The sequence below is a fragment of the Neopsephotus bourkii genome, unplaced genomic scaffold (assembly GCF_033783945.1).
Source record: "Neopsephotus bourkii isolate Nb327-2 ecotype Australia unplaced genomic scaffold, CSIRO-AGI_Nbou_v1 NB_940, whole genome shotgun sequence".
In the NCBI taxonomy this organism is placed as follows: Eukaryota; Metazoa; Chordata; class Aves; order Psittaciformes; family Psittacidae; genus Neopsephotus; species Neopsephotus bourkii.
The window spans coordinates 432,501-454,127 of NW_026901434.1; the positions used below are offsets into that span (position 1 = coordinate 432,501).

At 43.5% G+C, this 21,627-nt stretch overlaps 1 protein-coding gene across 8 annotated transcripts in view; it reads left to right on the forward strand.

Moving 5' to 3' along the window:
- Positions 1 to 4,069: 4,069 nt before the first annotated feature.
- NPRL3 (NPR3 like, GATOR1 complex subunit) overlaps positions 4,070 to 21,627 on the forward strand; it is a 45,635-nt gene continuing 28,077 nt past the window's right edge. Inside the window, exons 1-7 of one of the 8 annotated variants that reach the window (XM_061358217.1) lie at positions 4,070 to 4,258; positions 5,318 to 5,387; positions 10,503 to 10,541; positions 14,150 to 14,279; positions 17,241 to 17,315; positions 20,329 to 20,482; positions 21,319 to 21,400. In XM_061358217.1, the coding sequence (XP_061214201.1) occupies positions 4,141 to 4,258; positions 5,318 to 5,387; positions 10,503 to 10,541; positions 14,150 to 14,279; positions 17,241 to 17,315; positions 20,329 to 20,482; positions 21,319 to 21,400 (668 nt within the window). In that variant the 5' untranslated portion in view covers positions 4,070 to 4,140. The other 7 variants (XM_061358221.1, XM_061358222.1, XM_061358218.1 and 4 more) reach the window with 7 other exon arrangements.

Consider the following 21,627-nt stretch of genomic DNA (forward strand, 5'->3'; position numbering starts at 1 on the left):
TCTCACTTGTTTCACAGGTGTGAACACAAGACCCTGAGGTTTTCTGTGCCACATCATACACTTCAGTATATGTGGGTGCCATATGGCACATTATTTCCTATGAAATGGTTCCTAAATAGTGGTAAGGACAGACTGGGAGATGTGCAGCATTGTTTAGAGGGGGAGTGAAGCCAGATTTTGTGGGAATAAGTGGAGATGTTGCCATTTGCTTCAGCACTGCCAGGACTTGACTTTGCCAGCCTCTTGCAAATAATTAGGGACTCACTCTGCAATTAATAGTGCTTATAACAGCATCACTAGTTATGATCCCTATGGGTATAGGGAGAGAGCTTATGCCTCATACCGCACACCTCTGATTTCTAGCTGTGTGATCCCTGTTAATTATCCCTGGAACTGTAAAATAGCACCACAGCCAGCATTGGCATGCATTGTGCTACATGCTGAACATGCACTGGAAAGCCTGGGCCCACAATAGGTGGCAAGTAGCTTCAGAGCACGGGCACTCTTGATGGGTAAAGGACCAAGCAAGCAAAGGAAAGACTAGCACAGGTCTGTAATCACAGATAAGTGGGCAAAGTATCAAAGAAATACTCTACTGGAGATGGCTGCTGCTGAACCTCTGGGAATGAATATCCTGCCAGCACATGAAGCAGAGGTAAATCTCTCTGCCACCCTGATAAACTACAGCAGCTGTACACATCACCACTGAGTGCTGGCAGCCATGCAGGGAAAGCTGGCTGGTACAGTCAGAGAGGTCAGATAGTGTTCTCTGCCTAAATAGCCTTGCATGCTTGTGCAGAGAAGGCTGTATAAGAAGGATGTATAAGCCAGATTCCTTGACAAGATGTGTCTGTCTTTCACAGCAATGCTACTGACTCCTACAGAGGGTATTCCCCAGACATAGTTGTTCTGGTAAGAGGAATCCTAAGAGGATTCCAGGGATCTAATGATACATGGGTCTACACATATCATTACACGTATCTGCATGTAGGGCTGTGGCTGTACCTCTGCATCCTGGGGTCAGGTGGGAAAGAACCAGTGGTGCTAGAGAACCAGTATGGATACAGTCAGTCAGTGGCTGCTGGTATCCCCAGTGTCCCAGGGCAAGTGGCATCTGGAGAAGGGCTCTGACCCACCCCTTGTGCTTTCCACTGGGCTTTCAACTGAAGCCTCTCTGCATGTCATCTGTCACATGAAGCAGGAGAAACCCTGGACTTTCCCAAAGTGCAGGTGCAAAGCACTTGATACTTTTCAGTCTGCAAGTCTGGCTGGGTTCAGTGATCTTGTATGATCATCACCTCTGTGGAGGCCAACCACCTTACCTGCAGTTTAATTTAAGATGGTGTTCAGTGCCACAGCACCCTCCTCAGCCCTCTGTCCACTGGCTGGGTGGCTGGGTAATTCGCTTCTCTCTGTGCCTCACTTTAAGAGGGGATACAAGAGGGGACTCACCTCAGACCCAGTGAACACAATCACTTTACCATAAAGAAAATTATCAGAGTGCTCTTTGTGTATCCTCCTTTTGGTAAACGCCATACATGTGCACTGAAAAACCAGAGCTGCCTGGCTATGCAGATGCAGTGCAGTTTCCAATTGAAAGTGCCTCTGATGGCATGCGCAGCAATCCTTCAGTCAGAGCACGGGACAATGCAACATTCATTGTATACAGCCTAAATGGATGGAGGTACAGGGCAAGGCTGTATTCACCATTCCTTGCTACACACATTTCAAAATCTTGCAGTTTTCCCATAGAGAAAATACTTTGAACATAAAGATGTTAATTATACATTTATTCAATGTTTCTGTCCCTTCCCCAAAGTGCTGCCTCTTACACTGCCTGCTGCATGGCTGTGGTCCAAGTTCTCCCCAGTGAGAATGCTTTTAATCAGAGGTTACTCAGTCAACACACGAGTGAAGTGGCTGTGGCCCATATATACCCAGGGATAAGGCAGAGACTATCAGGACTCCTTCCTACTTTGCTGCCCACTGTTCAACCTGAACATTGATCTTCCATGGCTGCAGGATTACAGTCTATGCAGGCACGATGCCTGGAGCGGAGGGTTCATTATCACTGAAATCTTTATGAATTCTGGGAGATACTCTTGCACTGTCACAAAAGCGTGACCCTCAGCCATGTCCCATGACGTGACATGGAGAGTGACCAGCTCTGTCCTTGCAGGGACCTCAGCCACACTCCTCCATCCCAGTGCTCCAGCTGCCCTCAGGATAGTAGGACATGGCAGACCTGGCTTCAGCAATGCAAGGAGCTGGACAACATGGGTGCTGGTGTTCCTCTGTCACAGGATCGACACTGAAGCTCTGTCCTCTGGGAAATCTCACCAGATCTGCCTTCCTTTCTTGCTGCTGCTCCAAGTTATGATTTATACACCTATAGCACAATGTCCACCCTTGGGCAGATGATAAATCTTTGCCATGAAGCTGTGAAATGTCACCAAAGGTGATTTTTAGTATTAACATAGGTCTGTTTTAATCCTGTCCCAAAAGCAGGCTGCTAGAATTTCTCATTTTAAATGACAGAAATTAGCAACAGGACTGTTTGCTCCTTATAAAATTAGGATCACGATTTCCATCAGCCCTGACTGTAAATCCAGCAACCAATTGAATGGCACCACTGTGAGGTCAGGGATAACTTTCCACAGGGGTCTGTATTCTCCATGGGCACTGCCTCCCTCACATGGGGAAATCCTGTGGATAAGGTGGCACATAGATCTGCTCTAATTCTGATAAATTTGGGGCACATTAAATTTTGGAAATCTCAAAAGTGGAATCTAAATCCTGGCTTTGTTCTTTAATTTCCTGACAGTGTTCAGAGAACTTGCAACTTTGTTTTAACTAAACTATGGCCTCCAACAGCTGGAAAGACAATGATGTCTGTAATTGATTAAGAAAGTAAAATTATGCTTCAAAGCAGACACACTGGGGACTTTTAACGTAGCTGCCGAGTGCTGGTGTGTGAGGAATGCTCCGCTGTGATAATATGACTGCTCTTTAATCTCCCTTAGACAACTCTCTCCCTCAGTGACATCTTCTCTTGCTTCAATGGTTATCGCTGGCCTTGCAGAGAATGGCCCTGCAGATTACACCCATGCTGCATGTGCTCATCTCCCTCTTCAGCCACCACCTCTGTGCAGTGTCCCTGGGGGGAGCAGCAGAGCAAACTCCAGAGCGAGGGTATCTCAGTGTTCAAGTGTCTAAATAATGCAAGCAAGTACAGAAGAATGTGCATGCAAAACCCAGGACATCTTCGCTTGTAATTGCCGATAATTTCTGATCTTGGTTAAACACAAAGTAAGACAAAGGTACCAAGCCAGCTGCCAGGGGAAGTAACGTTACCTTTACTAATCTAGAGCCAGGAGTAAATTAACAGGGACCACAAGGTATTAGTGCTGCAAAGTGCCCTGAGATCATGCAATGAACGTGAGAAACAAGATGAAGTGAGCCTTTCCATGAGCATGGGGTGGGGGGGCGGCAAGAATCTGACCTTGGCATCCTGCCTGCTGTGGGCACCCAGCACTGGCTGACTTGCTAGGGAGGGACAAGCTCACGCTGCTGTTTGCCAACGACTTCAGTAAAACTCTGGAGATGTTAAAGTCTGGAATGGCTGAAAGGCTACAAATGACTCATAGAGGCCAATGGCAATGAGCAGCCCCCAGCAGCCCCTGGGTGACAGCTCCAGGGCTAGTGCTGTGGTTGCGGGTCCCTCATGCTGAACTGGGGGTGCTGGTCCATGCTGAGGGCACTGGGCTGATCTGCCTGTAGCCACGTGAAGCACTGGAATAAACTGGAAACGCGTGGAACAGGGAACAGTGTCCATGGAGTACCAGTTTGAATGGGGGACACTGGGTTGACAAACGGCAGTGCTGGGTGTGTGAGGGGCTGGGCTGATCTGGGGGCACTGGGCTGTACTGGGGAGGGGGCTGCAGGGCACTGGATTGATCGAGGTTGTGAGACGCCGGAGCTCAGTCCGCAGCCGGGAAGCCCCATTCCTCCCTCCCCGCTGCGCCCGCTGGTACCCGGCCGCCTTCCCCGGGAACTGGTGGCAGCGGAAGCGGAAGCCAGCGGCGCCGGGCGGCCTTCCTGCGTGCCGGGCCGGGCCGTACTGTATCGCGGTGCGCCGGCATGGGTGAGAGCACCAGCCCCATCAGCGTTATCCTGGTGAGCTCGGGCAGCCGCGGCAACAAGCTGCTCTTCCGCTTCCCTTTCCAGCGCGGCGCCGAGCACCCCGCCGCACAGGCCAGTAAGTGCGCTACTCCCGGGGGCCAGCCCGGCCCGGCCCGGGGAGTGCGGGAGGGAGCCCGCCGGGGGCCCGCTGCAGCCCGTGGAGGCCTGCATCCCCCCGCAGCACTACGGGGCTGGTAAACCTCACAGCCCGCACACAGTCCCACACACACCTCTCACACACCTCTCTCACCCCACACACACCCCAAGTACCCTCCACACACCCCTCGCACTCCCCTCACAAGCGCCCTGTCTTAGCTCCCCCATGCCTCATACCCCCCAGGTGCCCTGGCACCCACAGAAGCTCACACCTCACACCGCACTTTAATTGAACCACGTTAGTGCTGGGTGTTATGGAACCAGCGCTTGGTGGTTGTTTTCCTGGATGAGCAGGAGCTGTAAGGGAAGGTGGAAGCAGGGGGAGAAGTGAGGGTCTTGGTGTGTGGCCTAAAGGTGTGGAAGTGATGAGGCTCTTTGGCTCGGGTTGCTTGCTAACTGACATACATCATGAGAGGTCTGGCACCCCTTTAGGCTGTGAATCACTTTCTACCAGGAGAGAATCATCTTTAAACCATTACTTGTTCTTATAGGTAAAATATGCCATGATGTCTTTCTCTTTTGGTTGGCTGCTTCCCTCTCACCCCACTTCTGCTTTTTGTTGGTAAAGGGTTTTGATACCTGTGATTGCAGGAGAGGCTTCTGGAGCATTTTGGCCGTGAAACCTGAGCAGTAAAGAGGGCAGTGCATCAGGCAGAATTCTGTTTTCCACTCTGCCTAAAACTGCAAAGGGTTACCTAACACTTGAGAGAAAAGTTGTTTCTCTGAATGTTACATTTTCTACTCTTTATCCCCTGAAGGTGAAAGGCTCTTTCTCCTGTTGTTTTATGTGTTTCTGAATGAGAACAGGAAAAACCAAGATCAGGTACTTCAACCTAAAAATGAAGAGGCTTTCTGCTTTTAATACTACTTTTTTTAGATCTGCCGTGTTGATAGTTTTTAAAGGGCACAGATGCTTATTTTCTTGACACACACTTTGAGGAAATTGTTCCCAGAAAAAGTTGTCTGTTCTTTGCTTCAGATAAACCAAGGAGTCGATACGCTGTGAATGGCTCCGGTGACACCACAGAAGATCCCGATGGGGACTCCAGGTAGGGGGAAACATTTCTCCTTGCCCAAGATTTTGCAACAGAGGAGACATGGCCCCTGGCTCTGTTGCCTCCTGATTCAGTAGGCAAATTTTCTCAGACTGTATAGACAACCGCCTGCCAGAAAATGCTTTAATGCAAAGTTATGAGCAAATGAGTGCTTAGTAATGAGAAATGTCTCATGAGGAGATGCTACTGAATCTGTTGTTTTCTGGGAAAGGCAGAGGTCAGGTATTTCATGCCCACTAGAAAGGCAGTGTCACTTTTTCAAAACTAGGAGTATTAATCCTTTGGCAAAATTCTGCTTTTCTTTACCTGCACACCTCTTTACTGGATGTATTATTCAGTCGCTTCAGATTCTTCCCTAGCTGATGTAGTTGTCATACGGAGTTGCTGTGCACTAATGAATAACTAATTTTGTTTCCCCAGATATAGCTGCCTTTGTGGAATGAAATAGTAGCTTAAAAGAAAAGTGAGACTTAAAGAGTTCTTCCATTACAGGAAATCAGTGGGTAACAAACACATGGAAAATAGGCAGTGTCCAGCGTGCATGTACATACAAATGGACTCTGTAATTAGTTTTTGTAGAAAATTTGAGATCTGCTGCATGGTTCTAAATTTGTCACTATCGGATATGACACAAATCTGGGAAATAAAAAGGTTTTTTTTGTCTGTTGGCCCATAATTCAGTTGCAGATATTTTTTGTGTGTGTGTGATATAAGTTTAAATCCCCAATATTAATAAAATGGGCCAGTTCCTCTGTTCTGTAATATAACAGTGAAAAAGGAGTATTCATCACTTGTGTTGTCCCCCCCCAAGAAATTTAGATTCCAACCTCACAACATGTAGACATGTTCTTAACTCTGTGACTGAGAATGGCTTACCTGAAATTAAAACTGCCCGTGACAGTAAACTTCATCAATTCATATGTTTTTCCAGGACTGGGATATTACGAAAAAGCATTTTGCTTGAGGTAGTAACCTGTATCTCTTGCCTCTTCTGGCATCTTTGAAACCTTCAGATACTGCCTTCTGTTGCGTCTTCGGTGAGTGCAGTTTGGTACAGCACACAACTCCAGTGGGAGCAAGCCCTGGTTTTTAAGTTTGGGAATTGGTGAATGGCATTGTGCTATGTGCTATGGACAGCAGCTAGTGTGCACATCAGGGAGATTCAGTGCAGTGCTGGTTATCTCAGGGATTTTGTTGGTTGCTGTTCAAAACCCTGGCTCTAGTATTTCCCTACATGTAGATTAAGATGGTGTTGGAACAGAACCAGCTGCTGTCTAACACTGATTCTTGTTGCCTCTGCCATTTCCACACGTTGGAAGAAGCTCTTAATGTGGAGCTGTGATGGCGGAATGTTGCCTATGGTGCTGAATTAGTGTGATGCAATATGTGGCTACTATAGTGATTTAAGAAAAGCTTTTATGATTTCAAATTATGGTTAGGTGAGAAAACTGCTAGTATTTTTCTGAAACTGGTTTTAAGTAGGTTGAATGTGCGGGCATATAACCCATGTTAAGAAAAGGTTTAGATTATTTCATTGTAGTGGTGTCCAGAACTCTGGACTTGAAAGTTAGTGTTTAATCTTCCTGGTCAGGTATTCATTAAGCTTTTAGTGTGTAAAAGGGGTCTCTCAACTGAGCTCACTAAACACAAATATTACAGTTCTGAAGTGCTGAATGAAACATATTAAGACAGAAATCCCCTCTGCAGTGATGGTGTTCAGAAAACAGAAGTTGTCACTTGCAGTTTTGTATATAGCAATACATACAAATTCATGCTCACTCTTACTAAGGTCGGTGTTTATAAGCCTCACATCGTAGATGAAATTGAGCTGTTTGACAACACCAGTCTATTAGTAGTAAGTACCTTAAATTATCTTCCATGGATCTGTCTATAGCTGCCATGCAGATGAAGGGGAAGTAGAAGAAAAGGAGCATTTATGTTGCTCTGAAAATGCTGGTTCTGTTAGAGGCCAGATACTGAGGTCCAGCACACTGCTTGTGCTGCTTACATGGCTGGGCATCTGCATTCAGAAATTCAAACTGTGTTTCTTTATTGAAAAGCTTTTTCCCAATATCAGTGTAATCAGTGTTGTAAGTACACTGCATCCCATACAACTGATGTAGCAGTTAAATGTATCCTCTTCAGTGACAGCAGATTGTGGAAGAAAACACTGATGCTGTTTGTATGCTGGTGCTGTTAATTTATATTAGACAAGAGGAGGTTTGTTGGCAGAGCTAGTATCTTTCCCCAGACTTTTGTGCTGGAAGAAGGGCCTATATACCTAAAACTTCTCTTTGTACCTTAACTGTACCTAATTCTGATTGTAGCCTAAAACTTCTGGTTTAGGTACACAGGCTCTTCTTCCAGCACAAAGCAAAAAGGGATTTTCAGAAGTGTGTACAACAGATTGTTCAGACTTTTGATTTGTATCAGACTGGTTTAGGAGTAACAGAAGTTGGTACCTTGGAGTAGAAGAGATCTGAAAGGGAGAGGGGAGGCAGAAAAGTGCAGATGTCTTGGAGATGGTGTGATGCATATGATTTGTAAACTAGGAACAGAAGGAGTTCACTTTACATATGCTGTAAAACCAGTATTGTCATTGAGCCCATGGGGGTTTTTTCCCTCACCAGTGTTCTGAATCTTCACTCCTGGGCTCCTGGTCGGAATGTGTTCTGTGGTTTCCCACTGAGACCAGGAATAGTGACTGGTTTAGTTAGAGCCATTCCTCCAGTGGCAGTTCTGTTTCTGTGAGTTTGGTCTTCAACAGTGCACTGGTGCTTCTTCCTGAAGCACTCGGTTCAGTATGAACTGAGAGATTTCACCAGCATGAAGTCCAGTCTGTTTTCTGGTGGTGGTAATTTTTCCTGTGTTCTCATGTTACATTGCAAAGGTTGATTCAGATTTACCTTATTGCTGCAGTAGTTTTTACGAGGGATGGATTCATCCTTTTTTATACTGGATGGCTGTCTTTAATTTACTACCAATTTAGCGCTGATTGTAGCCTAAAAATAAGGTTCACTGTGGCTTTTTCCCCATGCTATTGGAACCCAGATTGATTATTTTTGAGCTGCCCTTTTCTGGAGCTGTTGAGGTGTATTTATTCCTTTATGGCCTCAGAAAGAGCAACATTAGATCAGTTTGGGTGCCTTAACTCCATTTGGTATAGCATAATGATATGCATAACTGGATTTCCTTTAGTCTTTAGACTCAAATTTCCTGGTCATTGTTAAGCTTTTTGGTTTTTTTATAGACAGCTGCAGCCTATTCATGACAGGTTACCGGTGTGTGTTTGCTTTTATTAATTTCTACTTAATGGAGCTGTGAGTTTGAGTCTTCAGAATACAGATTTTTCTTCCTTTAAAAGGAAGCCAAGCAGCAGAAATGGTTGAGGTGTGTTGATGGTGGCTATGCAACAAAAAGGTATTCAGAAGAATCTATCACTGTCAAAACAAATTGCCTGTCAGTTGTCTCTGTTAGCTTCTTCTCAGCCTTTAATCATTTGCTGTCTTCAGAAACATCCTTCAGTTTTTGAGTGCTTTACTAGTAATACATAGCCCTCCTAGTTCATGGAGATGACTGCCTGTGTCTCCTTCCTCCTCCCAAAAAACCATGAGGCAAATACCCTTTAGAAGCCCTAAGATAATGCTTGGTTGAATTGGTTTGAAATGGGTTTTGTAGTTTTTCTGAAAGTGGTATAGTCAGCAAGCAAAGATTCTAATGAGGATGCACGTATAGCAACATATGTTAGACCAGACTTGGCATTTTTTAGTAGCCTAACTGACTAACCAAAAGGGGTTTAGCAATTGCGTCAGCATTGATGTCATTAATTGGCCAAATGCTTCTGTTATAACAAACCCCAAGTTACTGACAAACAAGGAGTTGAATGTCCCTTTCTAACAAACAGTAGTTCTCCTGTGATAACATTTCTGTATCCTCTGTCCTTCTTTCACTGGACTCCAGTGTTCTTCCTTGTATGTGTTCTGAAAGGCTTCCTTTCTGTAAGCCCGTGCTTTTCCATTCGTCCATCCATGCCTTTAAACACCCTTCCTGTAATATCACTCTCTTTGTATAGTTTTTCATTTAGGATTGCTCTAGGTTCCCTTTTCAACATGAACAGTAGAAATCTGCTGTCTTTTGGATTAAATAATTGTTAAGGTTTTCATTTTGCATCCTCTTTCTAATGTGGACCATATAAAGTTTTTATCAGATTATTTTTTCAGTATATTTGGGAAATTTATTTCAGGAAACAAGTCCTGTTTTTCCTTGGTGTTTGAGGAAAAAAAAGAGGGGGTTGACTTATAATGAAAATAAGTGTTTGTTTCTCTGATACAAAAGTGAGTACAGCTGTTAACAGAGCCTTGCTCTGTATGCCTGTTGTAAAGAGCCTTTTCAGGTTGTTTGCCTTGAAATCTTTTTCAGCCTACTCTTCCTAAGTTTCTGATTATTGCCTGGGACAGGCAGAGAATTGGAAAATGATTTCATGCTTGTGAGTCTGGCCAGGCTTGTATCTCTTGTTTATATTCCTGGGGGAATAAGCAACAGCTCTGTGTGCAAGGCCCATTGTAGAATCCTGGTTGTGCATGCAATAAGTGTTTGGCATCCTCTTTTTCTGTATCTTGTGGGTATGGGAAGAGCTATGGGTCATTTGGGGCTGCACAGGATGTTCCTTTAGTGAAAAAGCCAGTAATAGTCTAGAAAAGAAACTGAAGTTTAGAATCTGCTCTAAATCAGACTGTAACCTCTTCTATTTTTTATTAAGGTAAGCATAAAATAAAATATAGCATGTAAATACAGAACCATAAATGCAGTGTATTGTAGGACCACATTACAGCAGCCGGTGTTAGTGAAAAGATGAAAACGCCTTGGCCTGTTTCTCCATGTTGCCAATCGAAGCCTGCAGTATGTCCCTGGAATTCACCTATCATTAACTTTTGACTCTTTGCAATAGTTTTATTTCCTTTGCAGAATTTTAACCCTTAATACTTCATCCTAGTTTTTAATATTATCTTTTTTCTTTTTTTTTTTTTTTTTTTGTATTTTGTGTACTTGCCTCGTTTATTTTCTTTTGTTGTATTTTGTTTTGTGTTTATGGCCATGTTCCCATTTCAGAGACCAATGTCCTCTAACTGATGAGCAATTGGTTTCGGGGTAAGACCAAACGTTCTAAACGATCACCTTTGTCTAGAATGGCTTTCTTTTCTCACCATCCTTATAATTGTGCTTTGTTTCTGGTTTCTGTTTTACACCAAATGATGAGATAATTACATGCTAAATCACAATGTCTGTAGAAAATGTACTCCTAAAGGTTTATGCCAGGATAATTACAAAGGGCCTACTAACATTTCTGTGCTTCCTGTAGGGTATCCAGAATGGGTGTGGTACTGTCCCTTCTGTGAACTGAGAAAGGTTGTGATCCTCTGAGAATTCAACAAGTATAGCCTTGCCGTTATAGTTATTCCAACAAGGAGCCCTAAAACAAATGGCTGTCTAATGAACAATGACTTAAAAGTACAGATCAGTGAGTAAACTATTTAATCTCACAGTAATGACAGAGAACTCTTCAGAGACCTGGTTTTGAGCAGCTGTGCTGGTTGATTGTTCTTGGTGCCCTGCTATGTTTAACTGGATGACTGCACTGTACCCCCTTTTTGGATGTGTGGAGGAAAAAGCGCTTATCTCTACACAGCACCCCAGAAGTATTAAACAGCATCTCTAGTCCCTGCTTAACCTGAAGATGCTCACCTACATACTCAGCTCCCATTCTAAAGTACTTCAAAGAAGAATTCTTTACAAACCCCTTGCTTTCAATTCCTGTGGTATATAAAAAGTCATTAGCCATTCTTGGGGGGAAGAAGTGAATTTGTGTTTGAGGTGCTTTTCCCCCTCCTTTTCCATGTGCTAAAGCAATTGTTGTTTCAGCTGGATTTCCAGAGGAGATGCTGGTGACAGCAGTCGATCTGCACTAGTGTGGTTTGTATGGTAGTGCGAGATTGTCTGCTGTTGCTGCTATATTGAGCTCATGAGAGGAGTGGTAGGATATTTGGGGCAAATTAAAGCTTTTGTTTCTTGTGTTTAGTTTCTGCCTGCTGAATTCCTTTTTAAGGGAGAGGTTTGCTCCCCTCTGGAAATCACAATGCTCAGAGTAATCTCATAAAAGGAGAAGGGACTGTTACTACCCAACTGTGAAACCTAATCTGCTTCTAACAAACTCTTGGGCTCTGATAAGTCAGTATTTTTAGGTTATCTAATATACCCCAGAGATTACAAAATCAGTATTAAAATATTTGAAGTAAAAGTGTCCTTTTCTAAGATGATTAAATGAAATTATGGGAATAGTGTTATCTGCTGTCCCTCAATCTCCCTATCATCCTGAGGGCTAAGAAATGTATATATTAGGAGGAGCACTGGGGGAGAAAACCCTTAAACCAGAAAACCCAATAAATTTAGGCAAGGAGAAAGGGGCTGGAGTCCAGGTCACTCTTGGGAGAGTCTGTGGTGATACCAGGTGTCTGTACCCATCAGGTAGCATCTGTGTAACCCATCACAGGGTTATCTATCCTGAGCATGTCCTCTGGCTGCAGTTACAGTACTCTCCCAGAAAGAGAAGTTTTTGCTAGTGAGAAGTTACTGAGGACTTTACAAAATCTACCTTTTCACCTCTTCCTCCCCACAGAGCCACCTACAAGGTAGGGCAGAGAGAGGGTTGTTGATGTCCTGAACTCTCCTTGGGGACTCCTGAACTATTAATTCAGCATCACACCTATCTGTTAAAAGATATGCTAGCGTAATTTCTTGTAAAAGACAAATCTTCACAGTGCTGAAAGTCATTCTGATGGTCGGTTTTCCAGCTCCCAAGGTATCCTTCGCCAAGGCTGGGGAGGGAAGAGTAACTAATTTCTTACTGACAAACAGGCAATTTCTGGTTTACCCTCTTTCTGCCTTCACGCCCCGAAACATATGCTCGTTTTGCATCCGTTGCTGCTACAGTCTTCCTGGCTCTGTGTTGAGCCTGTTAGTGAACACAGCTGAACAGGGCAGAAAGAGGGGAAAACTCACTGCTGCCATGGTGACTCTTTTCTCTATTTTGAATGTGATCTCCAGATACCATCAGTCCAGGTCCTGTTTGAGAATGCTTTGCCCTTTCTTCATGAAATCCATGTGTTATACAGCCCAGTGCGGTGGCTAAAGAGCGTAGGCTCAGTGATCTCAGGAGTCTCTGGTTAGTCTCCCTGTCTCTGCTTGCCCTGAGCTGTGTTTGGAGCAGTGGTCAGGGATTTGGAAGTTTCTACACAGCTGCTCTTTCCATAGCCAAATGTAAGCAATGTGCTGTGGTCAGGATGACTTGTTTGTACAAACACTGGGGCTCTGACAGTTTGTAAAGCCCCCGTGTTGTCCTTCATCTTCAGCATATATAGGTCTCATAAAAGAAATGCTCCCTGAGTTGTATGCAGATGGATACAGACAGAAGACCTGGCTATGTGCATTTGTCTCAAATTCTGTAGTACTCCATAACTCAGATGAGCCAGGAAAATGGTACATTAATTCCTTTTCTGGGCATCGAGGGCTCACTTGTGGCTAGGAGATAAGGTGAGTGCAGCACACACCCATGCCTGCCCTTTTCTCTCAGTGATACTATGTTATCTGGGATACCTGCCTGGTTTAGGGGGATGGTCTGACACGTCCCAGAATGTAAATAAAGAAAATTAAATAAACATTTTTATTCCTAAAAAACTGGTCTCATCAGAAACTGGTTTGAAATTAATTTGGTTAAATGGGAGCCTCCAAGAAATCAGATGAGGAAAGAACTTGCTAATATCAAACCTTGCAGTGCTCCTATTCTACAAGTTCCCTCCAGCAGCTAGCTGACGTCCTCCTCCCTGTGGATTTGAGCTCCACCATCTCAGGGGCACCCTAAAGAAAACAAGTGTTTGTAGAGACCAGGCCAGTGTTGCAAGGCCGTCAGAAAGAGCAGTTGCAGAATTCCTCCCTTGTCACACTGGATTCTTACTTGTTTTGCAGCAGTAGCTGTCTTTTACAGGGCAGACTCCTGTACTTGCATTCCTGTCTTGTAGCTACTTTCTTTCTCACCCCCAATCCAGAGCAATCCAGTAACACCATGGCTGGTGCTGAGAAGGGCCTGTCCTGTCATGAGTTTGTCTCAGTTTGGTTTATCAAATGAAAAAGCCCAGGTGAGGCCAGGCAACTGTCAGAAGGATGCCAGTGGTCTTTTGACCACAGGCTGGGATCTGTTGAGTAACTCAGTGATGAGCTTAGGGAAAGGAAGGTCAAGTGTTGGCTATATGCTGCTTCAAATTGAATCAGCTCTTTCTTGCATTCCCTTCTGCCATACTGGGTAGCTTGAAGATCTCTCTGCTTGAGTGACAGGCTGTCGATATGTAGTTGCTTAGTAAGTTCATTAACCTGCAGCTAAATCCAGGCAATGGCTAACTCGAGCTGTTTTTATATTTAAGCGAACTACATCTAATCTTTCCAACGTATTTTGCTCAGCATGCAATTAAATAAGCATGACCCTGCAGCCTTTGTCGTGAATGCTTCCTGTTTCGTAATTGTGATGATCTGAGAGATGTAATTAAGGGGTTCTTAATTTTACATAATTGGTGGTCCTCCAGGTACAACAATTAAACACAACTTCCAATACTTCAGAACCTCATGAGTTAAATATATCTCTGTTTGGAGGAATATTCTGGGGGTATGCTTTTTGAAAATTGTAATAAATTCTGTTTCTGCTCTTCAAGGTTTTCGGATGTCATCCTGGCAACAATTTTGGCTACCAAGTCAGATATGTGTGGCAAAAAGTTTGAACTGAAGATTGATAATGTTCGCTTTGTTGGCCATCCCACATTGCTTCAGCATGCCCTGGGGCAGGTATGGTACGAGGTCCACTCTGGGGACCTGCATTCTTTACAAACTGTGTGGCTTGGGAAACAGAATTCAGAATGTGTGTGTTGGGTTTTGATCCTGTTTTTACTTCCTGATGCTCAAAGCTGTCTCCTACTTCCAGATAAATACGGTGAGTGGCAAACTGAGGGAGCTGTGTCAGTGATTCTCAGGGGCCCCTTTCTGATTACTCTAGAAAAGTAGTGTGGGTAAAGAGAAGTAATACTAAGCAGTCCAGCCCCAAAAGCTGTTTCTCATTATATTAGTTATTGCAAGTTAGCTTTTTAGCACCTCTAATTAGTATGGCAGCTGAAAAAACCCAAAACCTTCACAAAGTCTAGAAGCCTCATTAGCCTTGTTTGGCTTTTAACTCTTACTGATGCTGAAGGTCATTCACAAGGCTTGCTTAGAACAGGCAGGAAGTTGAAAGAGGTCTAAAATCTTGTAGACAAAGTCACAGATGGACTGTAAGAATGAAGTGGGCTTTGGTAATTTCTGATTTTAACTCTGATTTCTCTCGCACCAAACTGCTTTGGTCTCATTTTTCATCACATTTACTAAGTCGCTCATTTTTCCAGGAAAAAAATCTGCTTGCCAATTTTATCGTTCTGTCTATAATTAGAGATGGAAACAGATTGTTGGCATCTGCTGCTTGATATTTAGAGGACCAGACTGCTTTAATCCAAGTGAGGAGCTGGCTCCAAGCATCAAAAGATGCTCGTGTTCCACTTTCAAAACTCAGTCTGGGGTCTACCAGAAATGTGATGTAGGGTCACCAAGACTCAGTCCTCAAATGTTTAAGCTGTTTTGGAAGAGAGAATTCAGGCATCCCCAAGCTGTGCAACTGCACCACCAGCCCCAGTCAAAGCAAGTGATGAACCAGGCGTAAAGTTCATACTGGTCCCCCAGCCAGGAGCAGAAAGGAGATGGGACCAGAGAAAGGGCTGGAGGACAAGACTGCAGTGTTCTTAACCAGACAACATAGGTTGAAGGCCCATCCTTGAAATGGGGCTGGAGACAGGCATACCTACAGGCCCTGGGCTGAGCTTGAATGGGGCTCCAGGGATGAGCCTGAGGGACTCCATTGGGATGGGTCAGAGCCATTAAGACTTGCTGGTGTCCTAACAGCATGGCCTGTTGTCTCACGGTATCCGATTCCTTTATTTTGTTAATCTTGTCTGAAAGGCACAACTTCCTAAATGTGCTGTAAATGAGGTTAAAAACTTGTATTTGCATTTCTTCACCACATATTATTATACATTCTCTCCACTTCCCAGTCAGTTTTATCCTATTTGCATGAAATGTCTCTTCATTTCCAGTATGTCCAAATAAAAATGCATCAGGGTAAATGAATGAAGTTTTAAAGTGCTTTAAACAGTTTGCTTCTCCTTGTAGGATCTTTTTGGGTGTGTCTTATCACCCCAGTAGGCACACAAGTTTCTAGTGTCTAGAAACTTCTAGACATGGCAGTCATCTCTGCTAGTTCACTTGAGTCTAAATCTGGGACCGTTTTGCAATTAGGAGGAAGCTAGATGGAGCTCCTTTCCCATAAAGCAAAGGCAGTGACTGGGGACACCTGACAATCTCTGGTTTGGGTTTCTCCAGGGTTCTTACTGTAGTAAATTAATCCATAGGACAGCTCAGCAAATTCTTACTCAGATGAGATTCAGGAATTACAAGAACATAAGTCGTTAATCCTGTGTGCCAGACTACCTTTTATGTAGGAATATTCAGAATTCTTCAAATTCCTTCAGCATTTTCTCTTCCAGCTTAGTCATTTCTTCTTTTTTTTCTGGACAAGAGGTGATATGAAATCTAGCCTGCATTCTAATTGATATTAATGGTGCCAGTTTCTTTGATTTTAAGGAGGGAACAGAATCAATCCCTATGTTTGGAAATGCTTTTGAGTCTCTATTAAAGTTCATGAGACATCCTGGAACCTGTAAGACCAGACAAATAAACACAGTAAATTGGCTTTACCACGCTCCTGTCATGGCCTTTTTGATAGGACTTCACTTATACTTTAAAAAGAAACCCCAAAATTTTGTTGCTGCTTTTGGTTTCTCTAATTTTTAAGACTGCTGAGTGAAAGCACTCAGATTTTGGAGCTTACTGCTGATGCTTGGGACCTGTCAGGAAGGGTGTATGCAGCTCTGCTTGCATTTGCTCTGTCTCAGATGCTGCATTAGCTACACATGCTTATGTGTTGGGTAGAGACCCAGTATTAGGTTGCCTGAGTGTTTGGCCCTATGGGTTATAGCTGATTTCACATGGGAATGGATGGGTGTTCAGCAGAGAACTTTGAGGGCGGCAGAAATGTCCTCCGGATTTTGTGCTCCATCTTGTGGTGACACTTGTTCGATTCAGAGTTGTTTGTCTGAATGCACAAGCTCAACTTGCATGTGATGGCTTCCACTGTTCCTTCTCACCAGAAAGTCTGTACCTTCGTTAGGGCTGAAGCTGTCTTCTGCAGAAAGAATAGGGGGGGCTGTAAGATGTGTTTGAAATCCTGCAGGAAGGGAAAAACAAACCTTGTATTTTAGTACTGCACTTCTAGAGTGCATTTTTTTGTCTGATAAAAGCAACAGTTTGTAACATAACTCAGTCCAAATGGGGAATTGAAATGTAAGGTCCCTAAAGATGCTAAAATGCAATAGTAAAGACACCTATTAAGACTGCTGTGTTCCATGGGCATGACCAAAACGCTTTGGTTTAAGTCTTCACAGCTTCCCAAAAAAGGCAGTGTCGTAGAGTAACTGTGGCACTTTAATTTAAAAAAATATAATAAAAATCATAGTTTTATTTTTTACAAGTCAAATTTAACGGTATATTTCTGCTCTCTTTTCTCAGTAAACTTGCTATGTGACTGAGTTAGGCTTCTTTCCCCCTTCATTACTGGACCCAATTGACACTAGCCTGTGGGATTTATTGAAAATTGATTTTTTTCAGGTATCCAAAACTGATCCCTCACCAAAGAGAGAGATGCCCACAATGATTCTCTTCAACGTGGTGTTTGCACTAAGGGTAAGGACTGTCTTCATTCCATCTGACAGCAGGATGTGATTTGGATGTATAAGAGAATGCAGTAGATTCAGGTTCCAGTAATCTCTTGTAAAACATTTCATTGGGTTTTGGATTTGAATTTGAAACAACAGACCTAAATAATGTAGAATATGGCACTGACAAGTTGGAAAGTTTTCCAGCCCAGTGGAAAACAAGTACTCTTCTGGACATTTTCTGAGTGTTTGGTTTTATATATCCAGAATGTAAAGACATGCAACAAACCACTTTGCAAAATAGAGATGAACCCAGTTGCAAGTTCTGCATGTGTCTTGTCTTCCATTATTAGTGAGCTGGTAATCTGCTGTGACTTTCTAGGCCCTGCAATTAAGGTTTGACCAGCAGAGCTGTGGGAGGAGGCAGCCTGGGTCTGACTGTCCTGTGCGTCAGATGCCACACTCTGTACCTGACTGTTCTGCTCCTGCCCAGGACCAAATCCATACAGCTGCACCTTGCTGAGGCCTTGTGACTCCATGCAGCTCGGAAGCTGGCCATAAGCTGTGCTCCAGAAGCAGAGGCAGCAGGCAGTGTGAAGAGTGGCTCATGCTTGGCCAGCCTCAAGAGTCAGGTCCCCACCATGGCCTTGGTCAATCAAGCTAGCTCAGGGCAGAGTCATTCAGAAGACTAGGCTGGCTCAGAACAATGCTGTATGCTCATGCTATATGTTACAAGGACATGTGCCTTTTTTCAGTGCCTTTAAGATTTTTGTTGCAGTTTTTTTTTCTTTTATAATGAAATAGACAGTATTTGAAAGCTACTTCCTCTTAGCAATGAGATGTGGAGTACCAGGGAGCAGCAGCTGTAGCATTCTAAATGAGAAGAAGGTACAAGAGGAAGTAGGTTATGATGCTCAGCAAGAACCTGGAGCAAATATACAGGTTTTGATTGGAATTTTTTTTGGCCTACTCTATGGACTAGGTGTTGGTATCTGTGTTAAGGGATTCTGGCTGTGCTAATTAGGTGGTGTAAAACCCTAGAAATTTCGGGATGTTTGAGCATTACTTGATTTTTAAGCTCTGGCTTTCTCTTTCCAGCCTGCAGGTCGCATCTGTGGAGCTATCATTTTATTTCTGTGGCATGTACACATATGAAGAAACATTTTAAAAATAAAAGAGGGGCTTGAAATAGCTGCCTCTATGGAAATTACTGATTTTTGTTTGACTGGATATAATGTCATGATTTTATATTTGTTTTCTTCCTTTTAGCACTAGTCCTTCTCTTACTGGTGGTTTTTCCATGGCAGCTAACACTGCCATGACCACAGTCTGGGTGGCTTGAGCTCAGCTGAAGAGCAAAATTTCACACAAGACGATTACCCCAGCAGCCAGTCTGAACCAAGCAAGAATTTGTATGCTGGGTTCTGCTGGGGATCCAGAGTTCTTGTGCTTTGGGACGTTCTTAAGTCAGGAAGCCCTGACAGGACTTGCAATAGAGGGGTTGATTTTAGATTTCACACATTAAGAGACCTTAGCTTCAAGGAATTGTATTGTTTAGTGTATTGGTAAAGCGCCATGCTTTGGTTGTAGGTAAGTGTGTATAGATGTACATGTGAACACAAACATGGATGCACATGGAGTCATGTGGAAGCAGAAGTGTTGAAACCAATGCTCTTTCATTCACCATATTACAAGAGCTTGCTGAAATGCAGTGAAGACTACACCTAGCCCACATTTTTCCACAATCTAATTTCTAGTGGTTTTCCTGGGACAACTTGCTTTTTTTCTCATTTTGGCACTGTCATGATTTTGCTATAATTGTGTGTGTAATGTGGCATTAAATCGTTTGCCAAATGAGACATCCTTAGTTCATAGAGAGCTGTCAAGTTTGGGGAAAGTGCTGTGCAAGAAGCAAGTGGAAATTTTTTCCTAGAATGGTGTAGTGCACTGCAGAGGGTGGGTGGAGGCATTCTGAGATAAAGATGAGAGTCCATCTGCAGAGGGCAGACAGAGCAGGCAGAGTCCCAAATGCTGTAATCAGCACCCATCCTGCTGTGTTCAGGCTTCAGGGTTACCAACGTGTCGTGACTCAGCAAGAACAGTGGAATCAAAAAATGATGAGTCATAGTTTGCTAGTTACATGCCAAGTGATCACTTGCTATAAGTGTAAATTCCTTTAAATGTCGTAACAAACATTTAAAGCAGCTGCTTCCTCAGACTGGAGCCACCAACTCCTGTCACCCCCCCCCCCCACTCCCTGGTTGGCTGTGCTTACGTGATAGATTTTTCCTGCACTTTCATTCTGAGACATGCACAAATGCAGTGTTAAATGTAAGCCATATTTGTGAAATGTTTGGGAGTGTAAATCCAAATTCATTCCAGTTTGGGATCAAATTGTCAATCCCATGCTGGTAATTTTCACATAGTTCCTGCCTTGTCAGAATATAAGACAAACATCAGTATAGGAACATGAAGTGAATAGGCCATGTTAAAGGCACTGCAGTCCTCACACTGCTGGTGAATTTAACCTGAACATCAAGACATTCTGCCTTTTCAAATAGCTTGACACTATTTTCTTGCTGTATGAAACTGAGTTCTTTGGTCTCTGCTAGCAGAACTCATTAGGCCCATTAACAACTGGAAGAAATAACCAGATAGGAGTTTCATACTATAGGTACTGTGTTTGTTTGATGCACAGACAAGTGTAGAAATCCCAGAGTCTTCTCTTTACTTTTGGACATCTCTTTCTGCTTTGTTGCTGCTAGAGAAAATGCCTTGCTTTTTCTGATTGCCAAAGAGACTGACTTTTGATATCTACTGAAGATAATTATTTTCATAGAATCACAGAGTGGTTTGGGTTGGAAGGGACCTTAAAGACCACCTGGATCCAATCCCCCTGCCATAGGCAGGGATATTTTCCAGTAGTTCAGATTGCTGAAAGCCTCATCCAGCCTGGCTTTTTGACTGCTTACCCATGACCGTAGTTTTGTATATGTGATTGTCTGAATGACTGACCTGTTTCTTTTCTGTGTTGCCTGTAGGCCAATGCAGATCCCTCTGTCATAAACTGCTTACACAATCTTTCCCGAAGAATCGCCATAGTCTTGCAGCACGAGGAGCGCCGCTGCCAGTACCTGACCAGGGAGGCCAAGCTGATCTTAGCTATTCAGGATGAAGTGTCTGCCATGTCAGAAAGTACGTGCTAAGCTTAGCTTTGTGCAGGAATGTATTTGTCCAGGAGCACTTCTTCAAAAAGTGCTGATTGTGCCTTCTTACTCCTTTTGTGGCTGGGATCAGTATGAACAAGTTTTGGTGCTCTTTAGCATTCTGACAGTTTTTGACGGCATTTTTCCTCATCCAAGATCGCTATCCGTCTGCAGATATGTCAGCTTTAGAAGCGAAGTAGCTTGTTCACTTCCCTCGCTAGCTCAGTTCAGCGCAGTCACTGGAGAATGAATGGGCACTGAACCATCACATTTGGATCTGCCTGTCAGGCTGAGATGGAAGAACTCATATGCAGCCTGCTTCACCCAACCTAGAGCAAATTTCCCATGCTTTAATGCTGTGTGCTGCGTCACCAGGTTTCTTGTGTGAAAACTTTACTCTTACATGTTGTTACCATAGCTAGTAAACAGTTACAGAGCATCATTACAGCCTGTACTTCAGAGCAATTTACTATAATAATATGGAGTATTTAAGGTGAACTCTGACAGTGATGCATCATCTTGCTGCAAGCATTAAAAAATAAAACTAACATGCATAAACCCCAAAACATTTAAAATCATCACTTGTCAAATTCATGGTTACATGTTTTACTGAGTTGAGGTTTAGGAGAAGCTGGCAATAATTTGCTATTATTTTAACATGTGACTTGAGTTATTGCAAAGATGATTGTAGATTAAACAAGGATGTAGATTGTAGATTAAATGGATTCTGTCCCTGAGGTACTGGGTGATACCTAGTGGGGGAAGAGGACATGCTCTTTCCTTTGAAATCAGTTCTTTGCTTTCTTGTTTTAAAACTTCCCACAGCCACAGAAGGGCCACAGTCACCGTTTCATCACATTCTACCCAAGTGCAAACTGGCCAGAGATCTCAAAGAGACATATGACAGGTAAGTGGGGATGCTGCTTCTCTTCGTCTTGTTCTTTAGGATCTTATCTGCCTCTTCATGCTGTTGACTCACTGGGACTAGGGTTTTAGACCAGGAGGAGCAATGTGAAGTCTAGCTGTAAGGTGAAATATTTTGTTTGCAGAATTGCTATTGTAATCATTACCTCGGTCTCCCTTTGGGTATGTTTTGGTTCATAAAACTTTTCATAAAAACAACTTTTAAGAATT